Genomic DNA, 20466 nt, shown 5'->3' on the forward strand with positions numbered 1-20466 from the left:
CTTAGAAAATTCAGTCATGGTGTTCATATTACTATGCCCCACAAATGTACAAGTATATACAGAAAGGAAATATTAAGATGTGGTTTGTCTTCAGATGTCTACAATATTCTACATATTTAGAACTTTATCCCAATCATGGTGAGGCAAGAGTTTATGGAGCGCTAGAAGTGGGACCCACTTGAAGGTCCTTGTGGCATTGGAGCACTTGCCTGCCTGTTTGCACAGGACCCACAAGAAGAGTAAGAGAAAAGTTGTGGCGGTCTTCATACCAGTCATTGGCTTATGGTCTCAAGATATGAATGGCTGCTTCTAAAAGAGCTTCTGCTGTTTCCACAAGGCACAGTTTAATTAGGTGAGAGGACCTAATTGTCCCTGAAGCTGAACAGCAGAGGCACTGTGCTCTTGAACCTTCAAAGCTGTGAGTGAGACAAACCTCTTAAATGTTTTTTGAACATTTAAAAATTTAAATAGTATTATGTTTCAATTCATAACATATTTTTGTAATTTAATGTAATGCTATAAATATTAAAATGTTAAAACTAAAATATAATTACAGACTTTATTATATATAGCAAAACTAAGTAACTTACTCTATTGCCAATATCCATTCCGGTAGACTACTCATGCACATAAGTATGCTGTCAGTGAGAACACTGATTAAAATCAGCAGGCGAAAAAGGGTAAGCCATGGTCAAGGAATAATGGATAAGAAATCGCATTACAAAAGACCAATAAATTTCATCTGTAGATTCAAGTGACAAGATTCCTTTGTAAATACATGTCATTCTATTTGAAAAATAAGGATTAACAATTATCAACTATCACTACAACAGGGGTTGAATAACAGAACATCAAGACTTATTTTTAGCATGCCAATGACACAACCAACCACCCTTCGAAAGGATATGGATGCACCAAAGCCTTGATAGCTGCTCTTCTGAGGGAGCTCAGAGGAGACAGTGTGCAGAAGATGGAAACCGCATTGAACCTGAAGATGACTCTGCTTCTGTTTAAGACCATGAAAGTCTGTAAGAAACCACAGTAAATACCGTTATCTAGGAACGGAGAACTGGAGCAACACATTACCAGTGCTCACCAGTTTGAAATTCTTTCATATTTTCATTGGCTTTGATATTTGTTTTTTTTTCTTTTCTTTTCTTTTTTTTAAAATTTTTTTTATTATTTTCTTTATTTACATTTCAAATGCTATCCCGAAAGTTTCCTATACCCCGCCCCCCACCTTTGCTCCCCTACCCACCCACTCCCACTACTTGGCCCAGGCCTTGCCATGTGCTGGGTCATATAAAGTTTNCAAGACCAAGGGGCCTCTCTTCCCAATGATGGCTAATTAGGCCATCTTCTGCTACATATGCAGCTAGAGACACAATCTCAGGGGGTACTGGTTAGTTCATATTGTTGTTCCACCTNCAGGGTTGCAGCCCCCTTCAGGTCCTTAGGTGCTTTCTCTAGCTCCTCCATTGGGGACCCTGTGTTCCATCCAATAGCTGGCTGTGAGCATCCACTTCGGTGTTTGCCAGGCACTGGCATAGCCTCACAAGAGTCCGCAATATCAGGGTCCCTTCAGCAGAATCTTGCTGGCATGAGCATTACTATCTAGGTTTGGTGCCTGATGATGGGATGGACTCCCGAATCATTCATCATGACCAAGTAGGCTTCATCCCAGGGATGCAGGGATGGTTTAATATAAGGAAATCCATCAATGTAATCAACTACATAAACAAACTCAAAGACAAAAACCACATGATCATCTCATTGGATGCTGAGAAAGCATTTGACAAGATATTTGTTTTTAAAGCAAAGGGAGTAGTTTTCACTTATATTTAGATTTACCTGATAGCTCATCACTTATTTTATTTTAATAATTAATTAATTAATTAATTGTTTGCTGGTTTGTACTTAAGAAAGTCATTATGGTGCAATCACGCCTTGAGCTAATATAACAGAAATTCTTCAGATGGTGTGTGGATTTGCACTCAAATGTATCAGAGGGCCTTTATCTTATAACTTAATGAATGTGAAAATTTTAATTTTATATTAGAAAATATCAGTGAAGTGTTATAAAAGCAATGGTCAAATCTCACATCAATTGTTTATATTATTTATGAGGGAGACACTGTAGGGGAGAAAATAAGAGAATAGTTTATGTAATTCTATTTTAAATAAACTATATTAAAAATAAAACAATTAAAAGGTAAATTTTAAAAATTAATGTTTTACAAAACATAACTTATTTAATATTATTGACATGAACCTATCTAAAAATAGTAACTTATGTAATATAAACACAAGGATTGTGGATACTAACACAGTAAATCTTAATAAATATAGTAAGAAACAGAAATATTCAAAAACAGACATTATTCCATATATTTTTAGGTTGATGGGTTTATTTATACATGTGTACATGTGGGCTTATGTACATTCATACATATGTGTGCTCATTTTTACATTTGTGTGCTACATCCACTCCAGCAGTGACCCGAGTGACAGGTCGAAAATCCTGGATGCAGTGCTGAGGCAAAAAGTTCATGGAAACATAGTCTCCTGGAACGGTGGCATCCTGAATAACGAATGTTCCAAATCTGTCCTTGCTTTAGTCAGTAAATGGATCTGTGTGCTTTACCTTAATATTGCTTTATTATAAGTGCCTCTAAGGATTGATTTTGACATATAGCTAAGTTAGATTCCTCACCAGGCCTAGGCAGTCCTTGAGCCGACCTTGGGCTTTGAATTCAGCAAGAATGTTGCCTATTCAGTGACATTCAGATTTGCCTCTAGTATTGTAAGAGAGATAGTTAAAGAAATCAGGCATTACTATCTACTACTAGGAGTTAGAAATCTCAGGGCAAGCTACTCTCATATGCAGGAATTTACCATTATCTAGGAAGAAGGAAGGTTGTGGTCTAAGGAGGAACCAGAGTGGATACTTAGAACTATAGATAGCTGAGTTACACCCATACACAGGAATTTACAATGGCCTAGGGGGGAGGTGGACTATACAATAGAGTAGAATTGGAACTATGGCAAGGGCACAAAGCCCTTGCCCCTGACTTCTAAGATTAAGAGGACCTTAGGTGTGGCTGCTTTTGATCCCAATTGTTAACATGGATTTTTATCCCAGTTGATTCCTGTTAGCTTTTAGTACGAATTCCTCAGTTTTGTGTAAGTCACTTAAAAGACTGGTGCTCGCTTTGAGACAAATTACATTCAGATCCATACTCTCCTTTGTGTTGTGTCTGTCTGTCACCCCCTTCTTGCCAACTCCATTGACCATCTGTCCAGAAACCCGAGTTCTCCCTTGGATTGAGGGTTCCCGACTGAGGCCAGTCCATGGCATTTATGCATATAAATGAACATTACTATAATGTATATGGTATACATTATATATGGTAATTGAAAGTACAGCTGTATTTATGTTCACTATATATGTCTCTTAAGAGAAAGTATTAATGTGGGGTGTGCATTAACATGTAATGTCTGGTAATGTAACTTGAAGACAGTGTTTGCTCAGCCTTCAGCAGGCCCTGGCTTTGATCCAGTTCACACTGAACATCCAGTTAATTCTGAAAACTATGAGATAAATGTCATGTTTTAAAACATGACATGGTATATAATAAGATAACTATATTTTTATAAATAAATAAATATGTATTATTTTCTTCCTCTGTGGCAGGGATTAAGTCAGAGCCTTGTGTATGCTGGGCAAACTCTCTTACATTATTTCTCCTGAGGATCTTTATATTCTTTTTTCCCTTGAAAAACATGCCCTAGTACAGGGAATGCCAGGGCCAGGAAGCAGGAGTGGGTGTGTTGGGGAGCAGAGCAGGGGGGAGGGTCTAGGGGCCTTTGGGGATAGCACTTGAAATGTAAATAAAGAAAATATCTAATAAAAAATAAATAAAAAAGAAAATGGATTTCATTAAATTGTAAAGGCTGACCTTGGGCTCACTGTTTAGACCACAGAGGACTTGAATCTGCAATAATTTTGTCATTTGAGTATTATAGCCCTTCCAGCAGGCCTGGCTTAAAATTAATCTTATATGCAATACAATAGACTATATAGTCTGATAATAATATAGGAGATATGGCTTATTGCTTCTTATATTGGCAGATGCATATGAAAAAGAAATTATAATATACAACTGCCAACACTTCTCCATGCATGTCTGCTCTAACTGGAATCCACTCTGGGTCTCAATTCTCAGATAAGTGTAGTTCAACATGCATCTGCTATGAGGCTTTGTTCAACTATTGTACCTATTCTCCCATCTCCACTTAAATAAAACAGATAGAAACAAATAATATAATATTGCATAAATTCAACTTTTCATGGTAGCTTCCAAAACAATTGCAAACTCCATGGGAAGTTCAATATATGTGTGTGTCATTGTGAAGGGATGCGTACTTTCAGGTTATCGCCTGATTTCATACATATTCTTAATTTTATGGTTATTTGTCTCTGTGCTGTGTGGAAGAGAGTAAGCCAAATACAATCCAGATACTTGAACAGTGTGATGTTACTGAGAGCAACCCTGAGTGCATAAGGTCACCCTGGTAGGCTTCAGAGTGCATGAGGTCACTCTGGCAAATTTCAACTCATGGGCCTCATAGCAGCTAGGATCCTAAATCACTCAAAATTTTGTTTTATTTTGAGTTTTTTTTTAGAATTATTTCATATTGTATTTAATTTTTCATGTAGTAAGTTTTGATAATATTCTTTCCTTTTCCCAACTCATTCCAAGGTCCTCCCCACACCTGTATCCAACCAACTTCAGGTTCCTTCACTCTTTCTTAAAGAAACCAAAACAACAACATAACAAGTTAAAAGAAAAATGACAAAAAATTCCAAGAGAAACAGCACACACACACACACACACCACCACCACCACCACCACCACCACCACCAAAAACAACAAAAACAACCAAAAAAACAACAAAACCAGAAAGCCAGCTAGGCATGGTGGCACACGCCTTTAATCCCAGCACTCCGGAGGCAGAGGCAAGCAGATTTCTGAGTTGGAGGCCAGCCTGGTCTACAGAGTGAGTTTATGTAGCCAGGGCTATACAGAGAAACCATGTCTAAAACAAACAAACAAACAAAAGTCTTATGCCTTTAATAAAAGCTTACACCTTTAATCCCAGAACTCAGAAGACAGAAGCAAGCAGATTTCTGAGTTCGAGGCCAGCCTGGACTGCAGAGTGAGTTCCAGGACAGTCAGGGCTACCCAGAGAATCCCTGTCTCCACACATGCTACCCTGACAAAAGAATCAAAATCACAATCTTTTTTGTTGTTGTTGTTGTTGGCCAACTACTGCTGGACATAGGGTTTGTCATAAAGTATTTGTTTTGTTTCTTAAGACATTTGATTTTATCTTCAACGGCAGCATTCCCATGCCTAGCATGCCTGCACACATTACTCAGTATTAAGATGGCTGCAACAGTAACAGGCGTGCGACAGTAATAGGCAATCCTAAGGTTACTGCCCATTATCAACTCAACCACAAGGACAATCCAAATGAGGACTGAACTTGCATTTTTACTAAAGTGTCCTTAAACTATTTCAAGTGACACCATGACAGTATTAGAGGAGCAGTTATGCAACGAATGTTATTTTTTTCTGTAGATACTTTCATTCACTTTGATCTCCTCATTAGATATAAAAACAGTGAATATGATACATGAATATCAAGATGCTAGTAGACAAACGTTATTTCACTTTTTGTCAATGTAACTTCACTCTTTGAAGCTGTGAACATTGGCATTACCCATCATTCATATCCTGCTGTTTTTCTTCCTGACATAAGACACTGGACTGCAGGGCTCTCTCTCCCCCCTTTCTATTTCCTTCTTGCTCTTTCCCTCCCCCTCCTCTCATTCTCTCCTATAGTGTAAATATTTTACGATTTTTTAAAAAATTGATAATTAGAAGACAATAATCATCATATTTCAACAAAAGCCATTTATGCTAAGGACTATCAGTTTGTATACTAGGTAAATTAACTGTAGTATACAAGTCCCTTCCTCCCCTCTCTTCGTTTCTCCCTATTTCTCTTCTCTCCCTCTCCCCATTCTCACCCCTTCTCTTTTCCCTCATCTTTCTCTCCTTCTCCTCTTCTCTACCTTCTATTTCTCCCTCTCTTTCATGCTCTCTTCTATTTTCTGTATTGATTATTTCTCTTCTAATTAAGAAAGATGTTAGCTTGGTTTTATTGACCTGCCAAATTCACCCCGAATGTTCCTGTCTACTACAGTAATTCCATGATGACACCTCCACTCTCTCATCTTTGCCACAGTCAACAACGTAACTGATTTTCCAGTAATAGCACTGCCCTTTCTATGCCTCCTTGTAGAATCAATCTTGGTTGTTGCCATTCCATTTGTCCATAAACTGTTCTACCTTGGCTTTATCAAAATTCCAAGTATTCTGTAAACTATAACTAAAATTTTATCTCGTCTCAAGTATATAGATATCTTCACTTTGTGCATACATGAATTATGTGCATTAGTGCCCACAGTGACCAAAAGAAGGTCAAATCCTCTGGAACTAGAGTTACAAAAGGTTGTGAGCTGCTGTACAGGCACTGAGATCAATTTTGTGACCTCTAGAAGAATGGCCAGTGCTCTTAGACACTGATACACTTCTCCAGTCCCCAAATTGTGCTTTTGAAACAAGGACTCATCTATCTTCCTCAATCTGCATTTCTGAATTTTCTAACAGAAATCATTCTTGTACTTATTTTGTGCTTATTCTGGGAGTGTGTACGTGTGTGTGTGTGTGTGTGTGTGTGTGTGTGTGTGTGTGTCTGAGTGTGTGTGTGTATTTGGGTGTGCCTGTGTATACATAATTTCTAGGTCTCTAAAGTCTTCCTGTAAATGAGGGAGGTTTGAATTTGTGAATTTATGTATGATTAAAAATAAATGTACTATTTTGACTAGTAAGTTATCAAGGTGTTTGAAATTTCTGTCCATATTCTAAATATTTCATGATTGTTTTAAAATTCTTAATCAGAAAAAGGTAATTAGCATATTTTCACAATAGTCGCTTATATTAAGAATAGCAGTATATATACTAAGGTCATTAACCATAACATATTACTTAGATATTTTATCAGGTTTAACCATCTTGAGTATGTTGACTTCACAAAGAATAGATTATGAAAGAATTCCTTCTCTATTAATTTTCTTTAAGTCTTATCTCAATTAAATTTCAAGTGGCTGAAAATAAGCGAAGTAAAATATAGCTTCAATGATAACAGTTAATACTTACATTTCTCTTAACATAGTAGTATGGATCCACATCTTCCAAGGGCTCTGACACAGTTCCCTGAGGAAGGGTTCCATAGGGAAATGGAAGTCTTTTGCCAGCTTCTAGATCACGGCTTGGCTTTAAACCTTCTTCTTCAGGATCTTCGTTGCATTTTTTAGCAATGTGATTTTCTATAAGTTCAAGTGACTCTGCCGTAAATGGGACAAGGCCCTTCGGCTCTGGGGAAGTCAACATTTTCAGTTTTGTACCTGTGAAATAGTAAATATACAAAATTTGGCCATATGTAAAATCATTCTATCAGTAAGTTGTCACATGCTCTTTGAACTCATGAAGAGATCTGGAAGTGGGGCTCTCCCTGCCATTTCAGACTTAAGAACAATTATCTTAAAGTAATCTCCTGGGCCCCTTGTCTGGGGAAGAGCTGCCCCTTTAACTCCCTGACAGTGAGGGAAGGGAACAGCAAAACTGCCCAGGAGTGGAAAAGTTTTGTCCTTGACAACAGCTATAAGATGAATTGTTTCCCATCATTGGGAAGAGAGGCCCCTTTGTCTTGCAAACTTTATATGACCCAGCACAGGGGAAGGCCAGGGCCAAGAAGTGGGAGTTGGTGGGTAAGGGAGCAGGGGCGGGGTATGGTATAGGGAACTTTCAGGATAGTATTTGTAATGTTAATAAAGAAAATATCTAATAAAATAAAATAATAAGTAAAAAAAAAGAATTGCTTCCAATAAAGACTACAATTTTAAAATTACGTTTTATAAAAATATTGGCAGTGGAGAAAAGGAGCCTGAAATTCTGCCATCAAAAACTGATCCATGAATATGTAGCTCAATGAAACATTTCAGCTAGACCTCCTTAATCTCTACCGTTGAAGGTCATCTTCCACAGGTCGGTAAACTAAGGTGAGGTAGTAGGGTCGGCAATTGATCACTCAGAAGACTTTTCTATGTGAGAGTAAAGTTTGATTATCTTGGGTTGGTAAAAAAAGGGAGGTAGAAGAATCACACACACACACACACACACACACACACACACGCACACACACACACACACACACACACACACGCACACACACACATTCACAAATTGGTTGAATGGAACAAAGCTCCAACCACTTTACATACATACACCTACATGTACTTATGGATGGATGGTGCAAATTTCCAATGAGAAAACTTTAACAACTCTAATTTTTTTCTCCCACAGCTTATTTAGTCCACCAAAATCTTTCAGGAAGAGCAAAAACTATATGATTACATTTTATTTTGCTTTTAGCAAATTATCATGACAAAGCAGTATGTTCACTAATACCTTTATATGAAAAACATTTTACTATTGCAGGTGAAGAAAACAAATTATTCCCAAGAACCCACATCTGTAACTAAGCAATTTGTTATAGAGTAACAAAGTGTAAACAAGCAAGGTAACTTTATAAGCCAATTTCTCTTTACACACAGGTAGTAATTGGCAGTAAGTAATCCAAATCTAAACAGAAAAAGTGTGGGATCCAGAATAATTGAAGACCATTTATAAAAGAAAAGACTAGTTGATGACTATATGCAGTACATAGAAAATAATTAGACTTTAGCACTAAAATATCTCATACACCAGTAAAAGTTATGTACTATAATAGAGAGACAGAAATATCAAAACAATTAAAAGAATTCTATTAGGGACTAAATAAAATTCCAAATGAGTATAATATTAAGTATAATAAAATTCTGTATGGCGTAAAGCTCTATAAAATTGAGAAATGATTTCCTAAATGTACCAATTCAGTTTGGGATAGTCTCTAAATTTTTATATCTTAATGTCTAAATTTGAATTTGGAGACTATAATGTTATGTATGGTCCAGAGAATCATCCATAATATTCTTACTGTTTTATTTTGAATGAGTTCAGTTTAGTAGGTATGTAAGAAGGCAAAGTAAGAGAGTAAATATTAGCAAGGGATGAATGGATGGATAGATAGTTGGTGCTGGAATTGTTCAAATCTTGCTCTGGCAGCCAGGTTGAAATTTTATGGGTGTAGCTTCACTGCCATATCTAGAAAACACAGTCTCAAGGCAGACATCCTGGTCCTCTGGTTTTACCGTCTTGCAGGCCACTCATCCACGATGTTCCCTGAGCCTCATGTGTAGGATTTGTTTTGCAGATTGCTCACCTCAGGGTGGACACTCCCAAACCAGTTATTCTCTATGCTGTAACTAGTTGTGACTTTCTGTAATGGCTCCTGTTGTAAAAATAAGTTCTTCGAGTGAAGATTATCTACACTTCTCTGTGTGCACGAGAATAGACATTTGTAATGCATCTAGGAATTATGAGTTTATGGGAGTGATAGTAGCAGGCTCTCATCTAATATCCAAGGTCACAATAGCCATGGGTTATTGGCTATGAATCCAGTACTAGGTGTGGATAACACCCTGATAAAGGGCCCTTAGGTCCAAGTAAGCAGCTGTTGATTACTGCTAAGGTATAAGTGTCACTATTGCAGTTTTAGGGATATACTGACTTGTGGTTCATCAGCATCACTCCTGTGCATGACTATTATTGGCCCCAATCCCTTACCATTTTGCATGGCACCTTCCAGTTATACCAAAGCTTGTCCTTGGGGAGAGGACTTCAGGTTAGATCCAGCTTGAATCCCTTGCCTTCTATGTCTGAAATGCCTCATGCTTTCTGCAACAGAGACTTGATTTCAACCGTTGGAAGGCATCTATGGGGAGCAGCAATAACTTATAATGTTTGACAAGTCTCTTGGATTTTCCTAACCAACAACTTGAAAGGATTCTTATGCCTGGTATTGAGATTTTTGTTAGATTATCTATGGTCTAGTGAGGCATGTCTGTCTGTCTGTCTGTCTGTCTGTCTGTCTGTCTGTCTGTCTGTCTGTCTACATATCTATCTACCTACCTACCTACCTACCTACCTACCTACCTACCTACCTACCTACCTACCTGTCTGTCTATCTATCTATCTATCTATCTATCTATCTATCTATCTATCTATCTATCTATCTATCTATCTATGTAGCTATTTATACATATGTATGCACATATATATGCGTATGTGTGTGTTTGTTTGTAATTTTAGAGAATGACTCCATGAATCAAACACGGTTAGTGCTATTTGTTTATTTTCCCTACCTCTCCAGCTGTATTGTCCTTTCCACCTGTAATTAAAGCCACCCTCCCCTTTCTTTCAGTTTTTCTCACTCGCCTGCATATCTGGTGTACTTTAACATTTCCCTCTTCATTCTGTCCCCACCATGGTCTCCTTTCTTACTTTCTTGTTTTCTGTTGTTATTTCAGGTAAAATAAGTATTTCCGAAGGTTTGGAGCTAGAACCCAGCCAAGAAGAGAAAGAGGGCGTGGCAGTTTTTCTTTTTCTGCCTGGGTGATATCAGTCAATGCATTTTTTAGTTCCATGCATTCACCAGAAGGTTTTCTTTTCATAACATTCCATTGTATTTGTAGCACATTCTCGTTACCAATCCATCACCTCAAGGACATCTAGGTAGCTCTCCTTTTCAAGATATTGTACACATAACTTTCCAGTATATGTTCATAATCTATATTTCATCAGATGGTTATGCGGAGCTCTCACTCTATGTGAATGTTATAAAATTAAAAACTGTCTACCACAACATCAAGTATTTTCCAAAAATTGTTGTTCAATATATACTTAAAACTGACCGATACTCACTGAACGACTGCAAAGTGGAGTTTTAGATGGTTGTTGGCCGTCATATGGGTTCTGGGAATTAAATACGGGTCCTCTGGTGAGATTAACAACTGAGTCATGCACAAAGTGTGCATACAGAGATTCATGCTCAACACATAGCAACACGTCATATAATAAACTTTACTCTGGAATGTTACAGTGTTTTGAATGAGTGTGATTTGTGTTACTGGAAACAGTTTTCTTTTCATATTTTTATTATACAATGTTTAATGAGTTTTATAAAATTATACTCCACACAGGTATCTCTGTGCTAACTGCTGTATTAATGACTGATGCTTATAAAAATTCATTAATTCATTATCACATTCATTACTGTGTCACATTACAGTATGACACCCAAATGAATCACTGAATTATTTTTCTGTGCTTTTGGTTTCCCTTTATTTCCTTCCACAGTCAAACGTTATCTGATGCTGTTCTTATATTTCCTAACCACCTCTTTGATTTATAAAGTGAAAAAAATGAAATTTGAAGGGTGAATGTCTATAATTAGTTAAATTCTTTACCCAAAATGAATCAACCAGTCAATAAATACAAAAGACTTTTTCACATTCACATACTGGTAATGTTTAGTTTTTTACTATAAGCCTTGCTTACTTAGTAAGGACATAAAATATAAAATAAAATAAAATAATTAAAACAGTGCAACATAAAAAACATACATGCTAGAAAAATATTGTAATATGATGTGTTTGTCAGGTTTTCCCCAGGCCACTCTGACCAATGATTATGACCCACTCAACCCTTTATTACCTTTTTTTGAATTTAGACTGAAAAACAATTTAAGTTATAGTGGGAAATGGCCTAGGGGCAATAAATAAAACAAATAAAACCACAAAGCTTAAAACTGGGTATATCTACATTCAAGCTTGAAATTGTTCCTATTGTTTACAGAGATCTCAGCCAAGTTAATTACATATTTTAACTTGATTATTTTCAGTCACACACTGAGATTTTTTTCCTGTTACTAGAGATAACATTATGCACATTGGCAAAAGATCCAGCACAATAATAGGCACATAATAGATAAGAAATTAATTATAATTTTTGAGATTTAAATTTTAGTTTTAATTTAAGAATATGTGTGTTTTTTTCTGGATTTATGTCTGTGCATGCAGTGGCTGTTGAGTCCAGAAGAGGGCACTAGATCACCTCAAACTGGAATTTTAGATGGTTGTTGGCCATCATATGGGTTCTGAGAATTAAATACGGGTCCTCTGGTGAGATTAACAACTGAGTCATCTCTCCAACCCCTTACAGCAAATTTTATTTGTGATAAATTTGGTTTGTGTATCAAAGGTAATAGAATCATATGTATAATAGTCCATATAGGACTCAGATACCTGTACTAGAAATACCCATATAATACAATATGACAGGAAAGAGATATGCTTTGTAACACAGGAAACTGTCAAACTGTTTTATTTAATAGAAATTTGAATATAAGTCAATACCAGTTTCTTTTGCCAATAAAGAAAACATAAAGTTACCCTGTGTTGACAGAAGACTGAGAAAGAATCCAATTCTATTTGGAGTGGATAAACTGGACAAAACCAAATGAAAATTTTTAATTAAAATAAAATGAACTATGGAGAGTCTGGTTAAAAATGTGGGGGGTGTAATTTAGTAACACAGAAAAGGCACAGAGTGAAACTTGTTGCTTCCAAGTATCTAAAATCTTTATGTAGAAACTAGACACCTGTCTTATCATAGAGGAAGAAATAGAATCAATGAGCCAATTGCAGCACAGACTTGCCTTTAGGATAAAGTCTTTTCTAATATTGAATGAATTGATGCGGGCACCAAGCCTCACCTTAAGTAGATATGGGAGGCATAAAATTACTGGTTGTTGGGTGAGACATTTGCAATGTATACAAACATTGATTGGTAATGTCAACATCATGTAATCTTAGAGCAGTCAAATGTTAAGATACTTTTATTGAAGTTTTGTACAGCAACACAAGGTACAAAGGTTGGCTCAGACTGAATAAAGACCACCTAGCCTTATGGCACCATCACACCCAGCCTAAAATAATTCTTATAATGCCATTAGGGACTCTTAGATGGCTTGCCAATAATGCTAAGCTCACATATATTAAAATTATATTTATTAGCACTATTATATTCATAATTCTTAAATTATTAAATATAATTTAGTAAATTATATTTTTTTAGCACTAGACACGGAGGAGGAGATGTTTTAAGCTCATTGTAAGATGCTGTCATTAATGGAAATAGTCTAGACGCACTTCATTGAAGACTCGAGATTCAATTTGGCAGTCGGGTTATGTTTTGCTTGTTCGTTTTCTGGTTTCTTTGTCTTTATTATACACTCCCAATATAACCCTCCTTCTTGGACTATTCAGAAAAATAATCCAATGATTCCTTCTTTTATTAGCTAGTATATATGAAACTTTCGTAAAATTCTCAGCGTCTTTCCACATATGTCAAATTACAAATCCTTCATATATATGCAATATAAAATACTATAATATTAAATCAGATAATGCAGAAACCCTTAGCCATACTGCAGTCTTTATTGAGACTCACTCTTTCCCTCACTGCAACAACTTATTTCAGATGACTTTCAGGAGTTACTCTGACAGTGAAAGAAGCTTTACACAGTTGTTGACTCGAAGAATGAATGAACAACAGGCATTTGTCTTCTATGCACCGAAAAGCAAAGCAAACATTTATCAAGCAAACTGGCAGGCCTCTGACTTTTAGAGTGCAGACTGAATTATTAATCATTAAAACATAATTCAGTAAAAGCATTTCTGTGGGGACTTTATATAACATGGTCCAGGCACTCTGCTTTCTTTTGAGCCATCTTAATACAGCATCAGTGTCTAAGAAAATAAAGATTAATAGTTAATCTGCCCATTAGATAGCCTTTCTTAAAAATTGAATAGCTAGAGGAAGATTTTGGCAATAATTATATCACAATTGCAGTTGTATAACTTCGGTAAAATGGAATCCATTTCTCTTGAATAATCAGAAAAGCTGTAGAGTATAATCTTACAGAAAAAGTTAATAAATTTAAAAAATAATATGGATAAATTTATCAAAGGAATGTGGTAACTGTAATTATGAACACTCTTACTGAATTACTGCCATTCCTAAGATAAATTTGTCAAGTTCTCTTATTTTCTTTCATATTTTCCCTGTGAGTATCATTTTACAATATAGGAAGTGTTTCTTGGTCTCTCCTATGACTGTCTATCATGGAACAGCTGGGTAATTGGTGGAGAGCAAGGCTAACACAATTGTGCTCAGATCTCAGTTTGGAAGTGCTTAAAATAAATCCTCCAAATGAACTGAAAATAGATTAGGCAAATATAAACTACTGATATACCAGTGTGGCTACTCCAGAAATGTTCAAAATAGAGATAATATTGAATCACTTTACAGTTGACAAGCGAATGGCAAATGGGTAGGTCTAGGGAAAGATAAACAAGAAAAGTAGACATTAGTTTGAAGAGGACAAGAGATTGCTACCATGCAATCCACTCTCTGGATTTAGGGAATCTGTAGTTCTGTAAGTCATGTTAGGAGACTCCCTGGACAACAACTGAAAAGAAAGAGCTATGTAGTTGGGAGAATAACTTATTTGGTTCCTGCTAGATTTAAGTAACTGTATGCTTTGGGATGCCAAGCAAGTGCATCTGTTCAAGATTTTGAACATGGATCCAAAGAGACCAAGCAGGAGGTATCATGGGTAATCAATTTCTGAAGGGAGCAGAGATTTTGTGGCAACACTCAGCAGTTTAGGAGGCAGGATCAGAGCCTGGCACAGTGTCTGGCACTCCATGCTTGATCTCCTGAAGTTGAAGAATTATGACTGTTCTTTGGAATGTTTTTTTTTTTTTCTAATTGATACTGACTGTGGACTTAGCTGGGACTTTTTCTCCTTACTGATGTAAATAAGAATATTTAAAAGTTACTTTAATATATAATGTAATTTTCTGTTCCCCAGTGCTACCCTTGGCATGATCATTAAGCATAGTTTGAACTGTTGGCAGGTTGTAGATATGTAGATATTAAGGAGTGCTTTCCAAACTTGAGTGGAAAATTAAATTTAACAAAAGAACGGTTATGGGAAATGATTTTTTTCCTTCAGTGTTTTTGCATACAGGGGCCATCAGTCATCTTACATTCCTTTCACTCCTCTACAAGCCATGTTTGCAATTTTGCTTGCCATTCACAATTTTCATTAAGATTTAGGTCTGTGAGATGTAGGGCACGTGGCCCCAGCTCTACTATTTTTGTACAAACTGTGAAGTTTGAGTATTTGCTATATACGTTTTATGCCTATGGTGGGTTTTTGTGTAGTTTTAAGGGCTCTTTATGTCCTCTTCATGTTTGGAGAAGCACTTATAGCAAGATGTGGAACCGAGAACTTCCCATTTACCTGGTTCATGCAAACCAAATCCATTTCTAGATGGCTTAATCATTCAAATGGAAAAAATATGGTATAAATTTAAACCCTGAAAAAAGATTCTCAATGCAAGCATGCATTCATTTATTTATAATAATTTAAAACAGAGAGGCTGGAAAAATGTCTCAGTGTATGAAGTTCTTGTAGCTCAGGTAGCCATAGTAATGGCGGCTCCTCTATAACCTTAGCGCTGGGAAAGCAGAGACAGGGAGTTCCATGCTCAAAATGGCTAACTGAACTAGCTAAATATATAACTCTAGATTCAGTGGGAGTCCTGCCTTGGTAAAAAAAGTGGCAAGCAATCTAGGAAGACACCATTGTCAATCTAGGGCACACACACATGCATATAACACATACACATGTGTATTCACACACATGCAAACACATGAACACATGTGCACATGAATATTCCATGTGATAAGTAAATAAACATAATAGGAATTCTAGTTTAGTGAACCAATGACTAATATGCAGGGAAGCATAATAAGAAACACTTGGTAGCATAAGCCACTACAACATTTCTAGGAAGCATTCTGGGTTGGAGGGTCTCAGATACATCATCCAAAATCATACAGATAGGATTTAAATAGAATTCCTACATATTATTAATTCTTCCCAAACCACAGTAGTATTTTTAGAAATTTTAAAGGTAAAAATAGATAGTAACTTGATGATAATATCTTCTTTAATATCCTTTAAATGTTAAATGCTAATAGTTGACTTCTAGGTCCAGGTAGAAGTAATGACAAAACTTTGTAAGATATATAAGATTTGGAAGGTGATTATTAACTATTTATAAAGGTATTGTAGAACACAGGAAATTCTAATTCAAATATTAGGAAAAAGATAATAATTTTGAATTTGAGATACATATACAAATTAGAAATTCAGTGAGAAATTATAAATATATACCTGAAGGTTGATAAAGATAATCAAATTCTATTGGGTACAGGTGTTGTATATACAAATCGACATATATTTGCTTTGGCGTGTATGCATACCAAAGTATATGATGATAGAAATCACTGAAAGCAAGTTCAAATACAAGACCATGTATTTTGGAAAATCAGCTGAATCTCTTTTCCTTATTTTCAGACACTGGATGCTCACATGTATGTTTGTGCTCCTGTATGCCTGAATATTATGTGTGTGCATTTTATGTGTGTGGCATATTCATAAGTGTGCAAGTGTGTGGGTGGGTACTCACACTTATGTGAGTATATATGGAGATGAGAAGGTAATATTAGGGTGTCTTTTCTCAATAGCTTTTTTAACCTTCATTTTTAAAGACAAGAATGCCCTAGGGCCAGGGATCCCTAAATCTTCACGTAGCCCACTCTTAAGTTCTGGGATCATGCGTGTGCACAAAACCTGGCTTTTACTTAAGTTCTTGTCCTTGTTCTTGGTTAAGCATAATACCTTAAAAACCATCTTCCCATTCCCTGAAATTTGTTATACAATGACTTAAAATACAACCCACAGAAATAATACCTTTAGAAAAAAACTGTAATTTAAAAATGAATCCAGAAGTAAAATATTAGCCTTAATGTTTAGGTGATATAAATTAAATAATAGCCAAATCTTGAAAACAATTAAGGAATGATGAAATGTGTTTTAGAAGATAACAGCAAGAGTGATTACTAAATTCTTCTTAGAGAAGTGGAAGCCAAGACAAAGAATAACAATGCTGTTAAGGTATACAAGGAAAAGCAATTGTAAACTTCCAATTCTATATTCAGTAAAGATCTTCCAGAGCAAAGAACATACGACAGAGATGACTTCATATCTTCAGGTAAATATTTATACATTTAAGATTAATAAATGAGGTTAAAAAAATAAAAGAGACATGGTACATGAATATAAAAATGAAAAAAAAAACCTGGCTTAATTACCAAAACCTGGAAACAATCTATCAAAATAGATTAAGATAAAATACTAGTGGTATTTTTATAGAATAAAATTTATGTAACAGAATGCATTGTAGCAGTGCACATGGTGATCTACCAGTAGACATAATTTCCCCAGAACTCACCCGGATCAACAGACATACCAAGAGTTATACACTGAGTAACTCAACTTCTAAGAAAAGGTTGGGAATGTCGCAGTGTGGCAGTGTTTATCAGGGAGAGCCAGGATTGGTGGAAATGGGAAAAATCTCTTATGAATTTTGAACACAGAGGTAAATATACCTATCAAAGTGACACTCAGAATCTTAGGATTTGTGAATTTTACCTTTGGGAAGCCATAAAGAACTGTGATTCCCATTTAGTTAATGTACCATAAAGAATTCTTAGGAGTTAGATACAAGGTCATTTGGACACTGTTTTAAAAGATATGCAATAAGAATTGAAACTTGATCTTAGCCATTCTGACTGGTATGAGGTGGACAGCAGATGCTGGCAAGGATGTGGAGAAAGAAGAACACTCCTCCATTGTTGGTGGGATTGCAAGCTTGTACAACCACTCTAGAAATCACTCTGGTGGTTCCTCAGAAAACTGGACATAGTACTACCCGAAGATCGAGCAATTCCTTTCCTGGGCATATACCTAGAAGATGTTCCAACTTGTAATAAGGACACATGCTCCACTATGTTCATAGCAGCCTTATTTATAATAGCCAGAAGCTGGAAAGAATCCAGATGTCCCTCAACAGAGAAATGCATACAGAAAATGTGGTACATTTACACAATGGAATATACTCAGCAATTAAAAACAACAAATTCATGAATCCTTAGGCAAATGGATGGATCTGGAGGATATCATCCTGAATGAGGTAACCCAATCACAAAAGAGCTCACATGATATGCACTCACTGATAAGCGGATATTAGCCCAGAAACTTAGACTACCCAAGATATGATTTGCAAAACACATGAAACTCAAGAAGGAGGAAGATCAAAGTGTGGATAATTTGCTCCTTCTTAGAATGGGGAACAAAATACCCATGGAAGAAGTTACAGAGACAAAGTTTGGAGCTGAGACAGAAGGAAGAACCATACAGAGACTGGATCCATCCCATATACAACCACCAAACCCAGACACTATTACATATGCCAGAAAGATTTTACTGACAGGACCCTGACATAGCTCTTTCTTGTGAGGCTATGCCAATGCCTGGCAAATACAGAAGTGGATGCTCACAGTTATCTATTGGATGGAACACAAGGCCCCTAATGAAGGAGCTAGAGAAAGTACTCAAGGAGCTAAAGGGGTCTGCAACCCTATAGATGGAACAACAATATGAACTAACCAGCACCCCCAGAGCTGTGTCTCTAGTTGCATATGTAGTAGAGGGGGGCTTAGTCGGCCATCAATGGGAGGAGAGGCCCTTGGTCTTGCCAAGATCATATGCCCCAGTACAGGGGAATGCCAGGGCCAGGAAGCAGGAGTGGGTGGGTTGGAGAGCAGGGCAGGGGGGGTATAGGGGCCTTTGGGGATAGCATTTGAAATGTAAATGAAGAAAATATCTAATAAAAAATGGAAAAAAAAGAATTGAAACTTGGTTTTTAAATATATGTAGATGGATAAGCACATGATGAAATTGGCATTGTATGTACAGTTACTGATGATGTATTGATCATCAACCCTTGCTATGTTTAAATAGATATTCAACATGTGTGGAAGGTTCAGTAGTAGAGTTAGGTTCATGTCTAGGCTCTATTTTTTAAAATTTACTTAAACAATTAGTTAAACTGAGTTAACTAGTTACTTCTTATGTGTATGGGTGTATTACCTGAATGTACATCTATGTACCAAAGGTATAAAGTACCGTCAGTGGACAAAAGTGTGTCCTGGCTATCCTAGGACCAGAGTTCCAGCTGGTTGTGTACTGGAAATCAAACTTTGGTTCTTTAGAAGAGCATCCGGTGCTCCTAAGGACTGAGCTATCTCTCCAGTGCTGAGTTATTATTTTTTAAATACTGCTCACTCATTGTAAATGGTTCTGCAATTTATAAACCATACTTTTATTCATCTTTGACCTTATACAAGGTAATTCACCTCTTGATACCTTGATTTTCTCATCTATAATGTGGAAATCATGAAAATAAGAGTAATGCTAGAACTGATAAGAAATGCAAGGCATATTGCTGTTCTTCCTATAAGGCTGCAACCCCCTTCAGCTCCTTGGGTCCTTTCTCTAGCTCCTTCATTAGGGACCCTGGGCTCAGTCCAATGAATGGCTGTGAACATCCACTTCTGTATTTGTCAGGCACTGGCAGAGCCTTTCAGGTGACAACTATTATCTGGCTCCTTTCAGCAAGCTCTTTTTGGCGTCCATAATAGTGTCTGGTTTTGATGGTTGTATATGGGACGGATCCCCAGGTGGGACAGTCTCTGGATGGCCTTTCCTTCGGTCTCTGCTCCACACTTTGTCACCATATTTGCTCCTGTGAGTATTTTGTTCCCCTTTTTAAGAAGGAATGAAACACCCTGGGGATTAATCCCATAAGCATTCACCAAACCCAGACACTATTTTGTATACCAAGAAATGCTTGTTGGAAGGAGCTGTTTCCCTGAGAGGCCCTCCCAAAGCCTTACAAATACAGAGGAAGATGCTGGCAGCCAACCATTTGTCTGAGTGTGGGATCCCTAATGGAGGAGTTAGAGAAAGGACCGAAGGAGCTGAAGGGGTTTGCAACTCTATAGGAGGAACAACAATATCAACAAACCAGACATCCCATAGCTCCCAGGGACTAAGCCACCAATTAAGGACTATAGCTGCATATGTAGCAGAGGATGGCCTTGTCAGACATCAATGAGAGAAGAGGTCCTTGGTCCTATGAAGGCTTGATAGATGCGCCAGTGTAGGTGAATCAAGAGCAGGAAGGTGGGAGTGGGTGGGAGGGTAGAGGAACACCCTCACAGAAGCAGGGGGAGGGGGTATGGGATGGGGGTTTCTGGGAGGAAAACCAGGAAAGGGGGATGACATTTGAAATATAAATAAAGAAAATATCCAATAAAGAAAATAGAAAGAAAGAAAGAAAGAGAGAGAGAG

The 20466-nt window shown here is 36.8% G+C and overlaps 1 protein-coding gene across 1 annotated transcript in view; it reads right to left on the reverse strand.

Moving 5' to 3' along the window:
* Nucleotides 1–20466, reverse strand: part of Scn7a (sodium voltage-gated channel alpha subunit 7) — an 85238-nt gene that overhangs the window by 53427 nt on the left and 11345 nt on the right. The window contains exons 2-4 of the mRNA XM_029537080.1: nucleotides 7290–7537; nucleotides 908–1026; nucleotides 591–680 (exon numbers count right to left, since the gene is read on the reverse strand). Of these exons, the coding sequence (XP_029392940.1) occupies nucleotides 591–680; nucleotides 908–1026; nucleotides 7290–7523 (443 nt within the window). The 5' untranslated portion in view covers nucleotides 7524–7537. The remainder of the gene's footprint in view (nucleotides 1–590; nucleotides 681–907; nucleotides 1027–7289; nucleotides 7538–20466) is intronic.

Source organism: Mus pahari, chromosome 3 (genome assembly GCF_900095145.1).
Source record: "Mus pahari chromosome 3, PAHARI_EIJ_v1.1, whole genome shotgun sequence".
Lineage (NCBI taxonomy): Eukaryota > Metazoa > Chordata > Mammalia > Rodentia > Muridae > Mus > Mus pahari.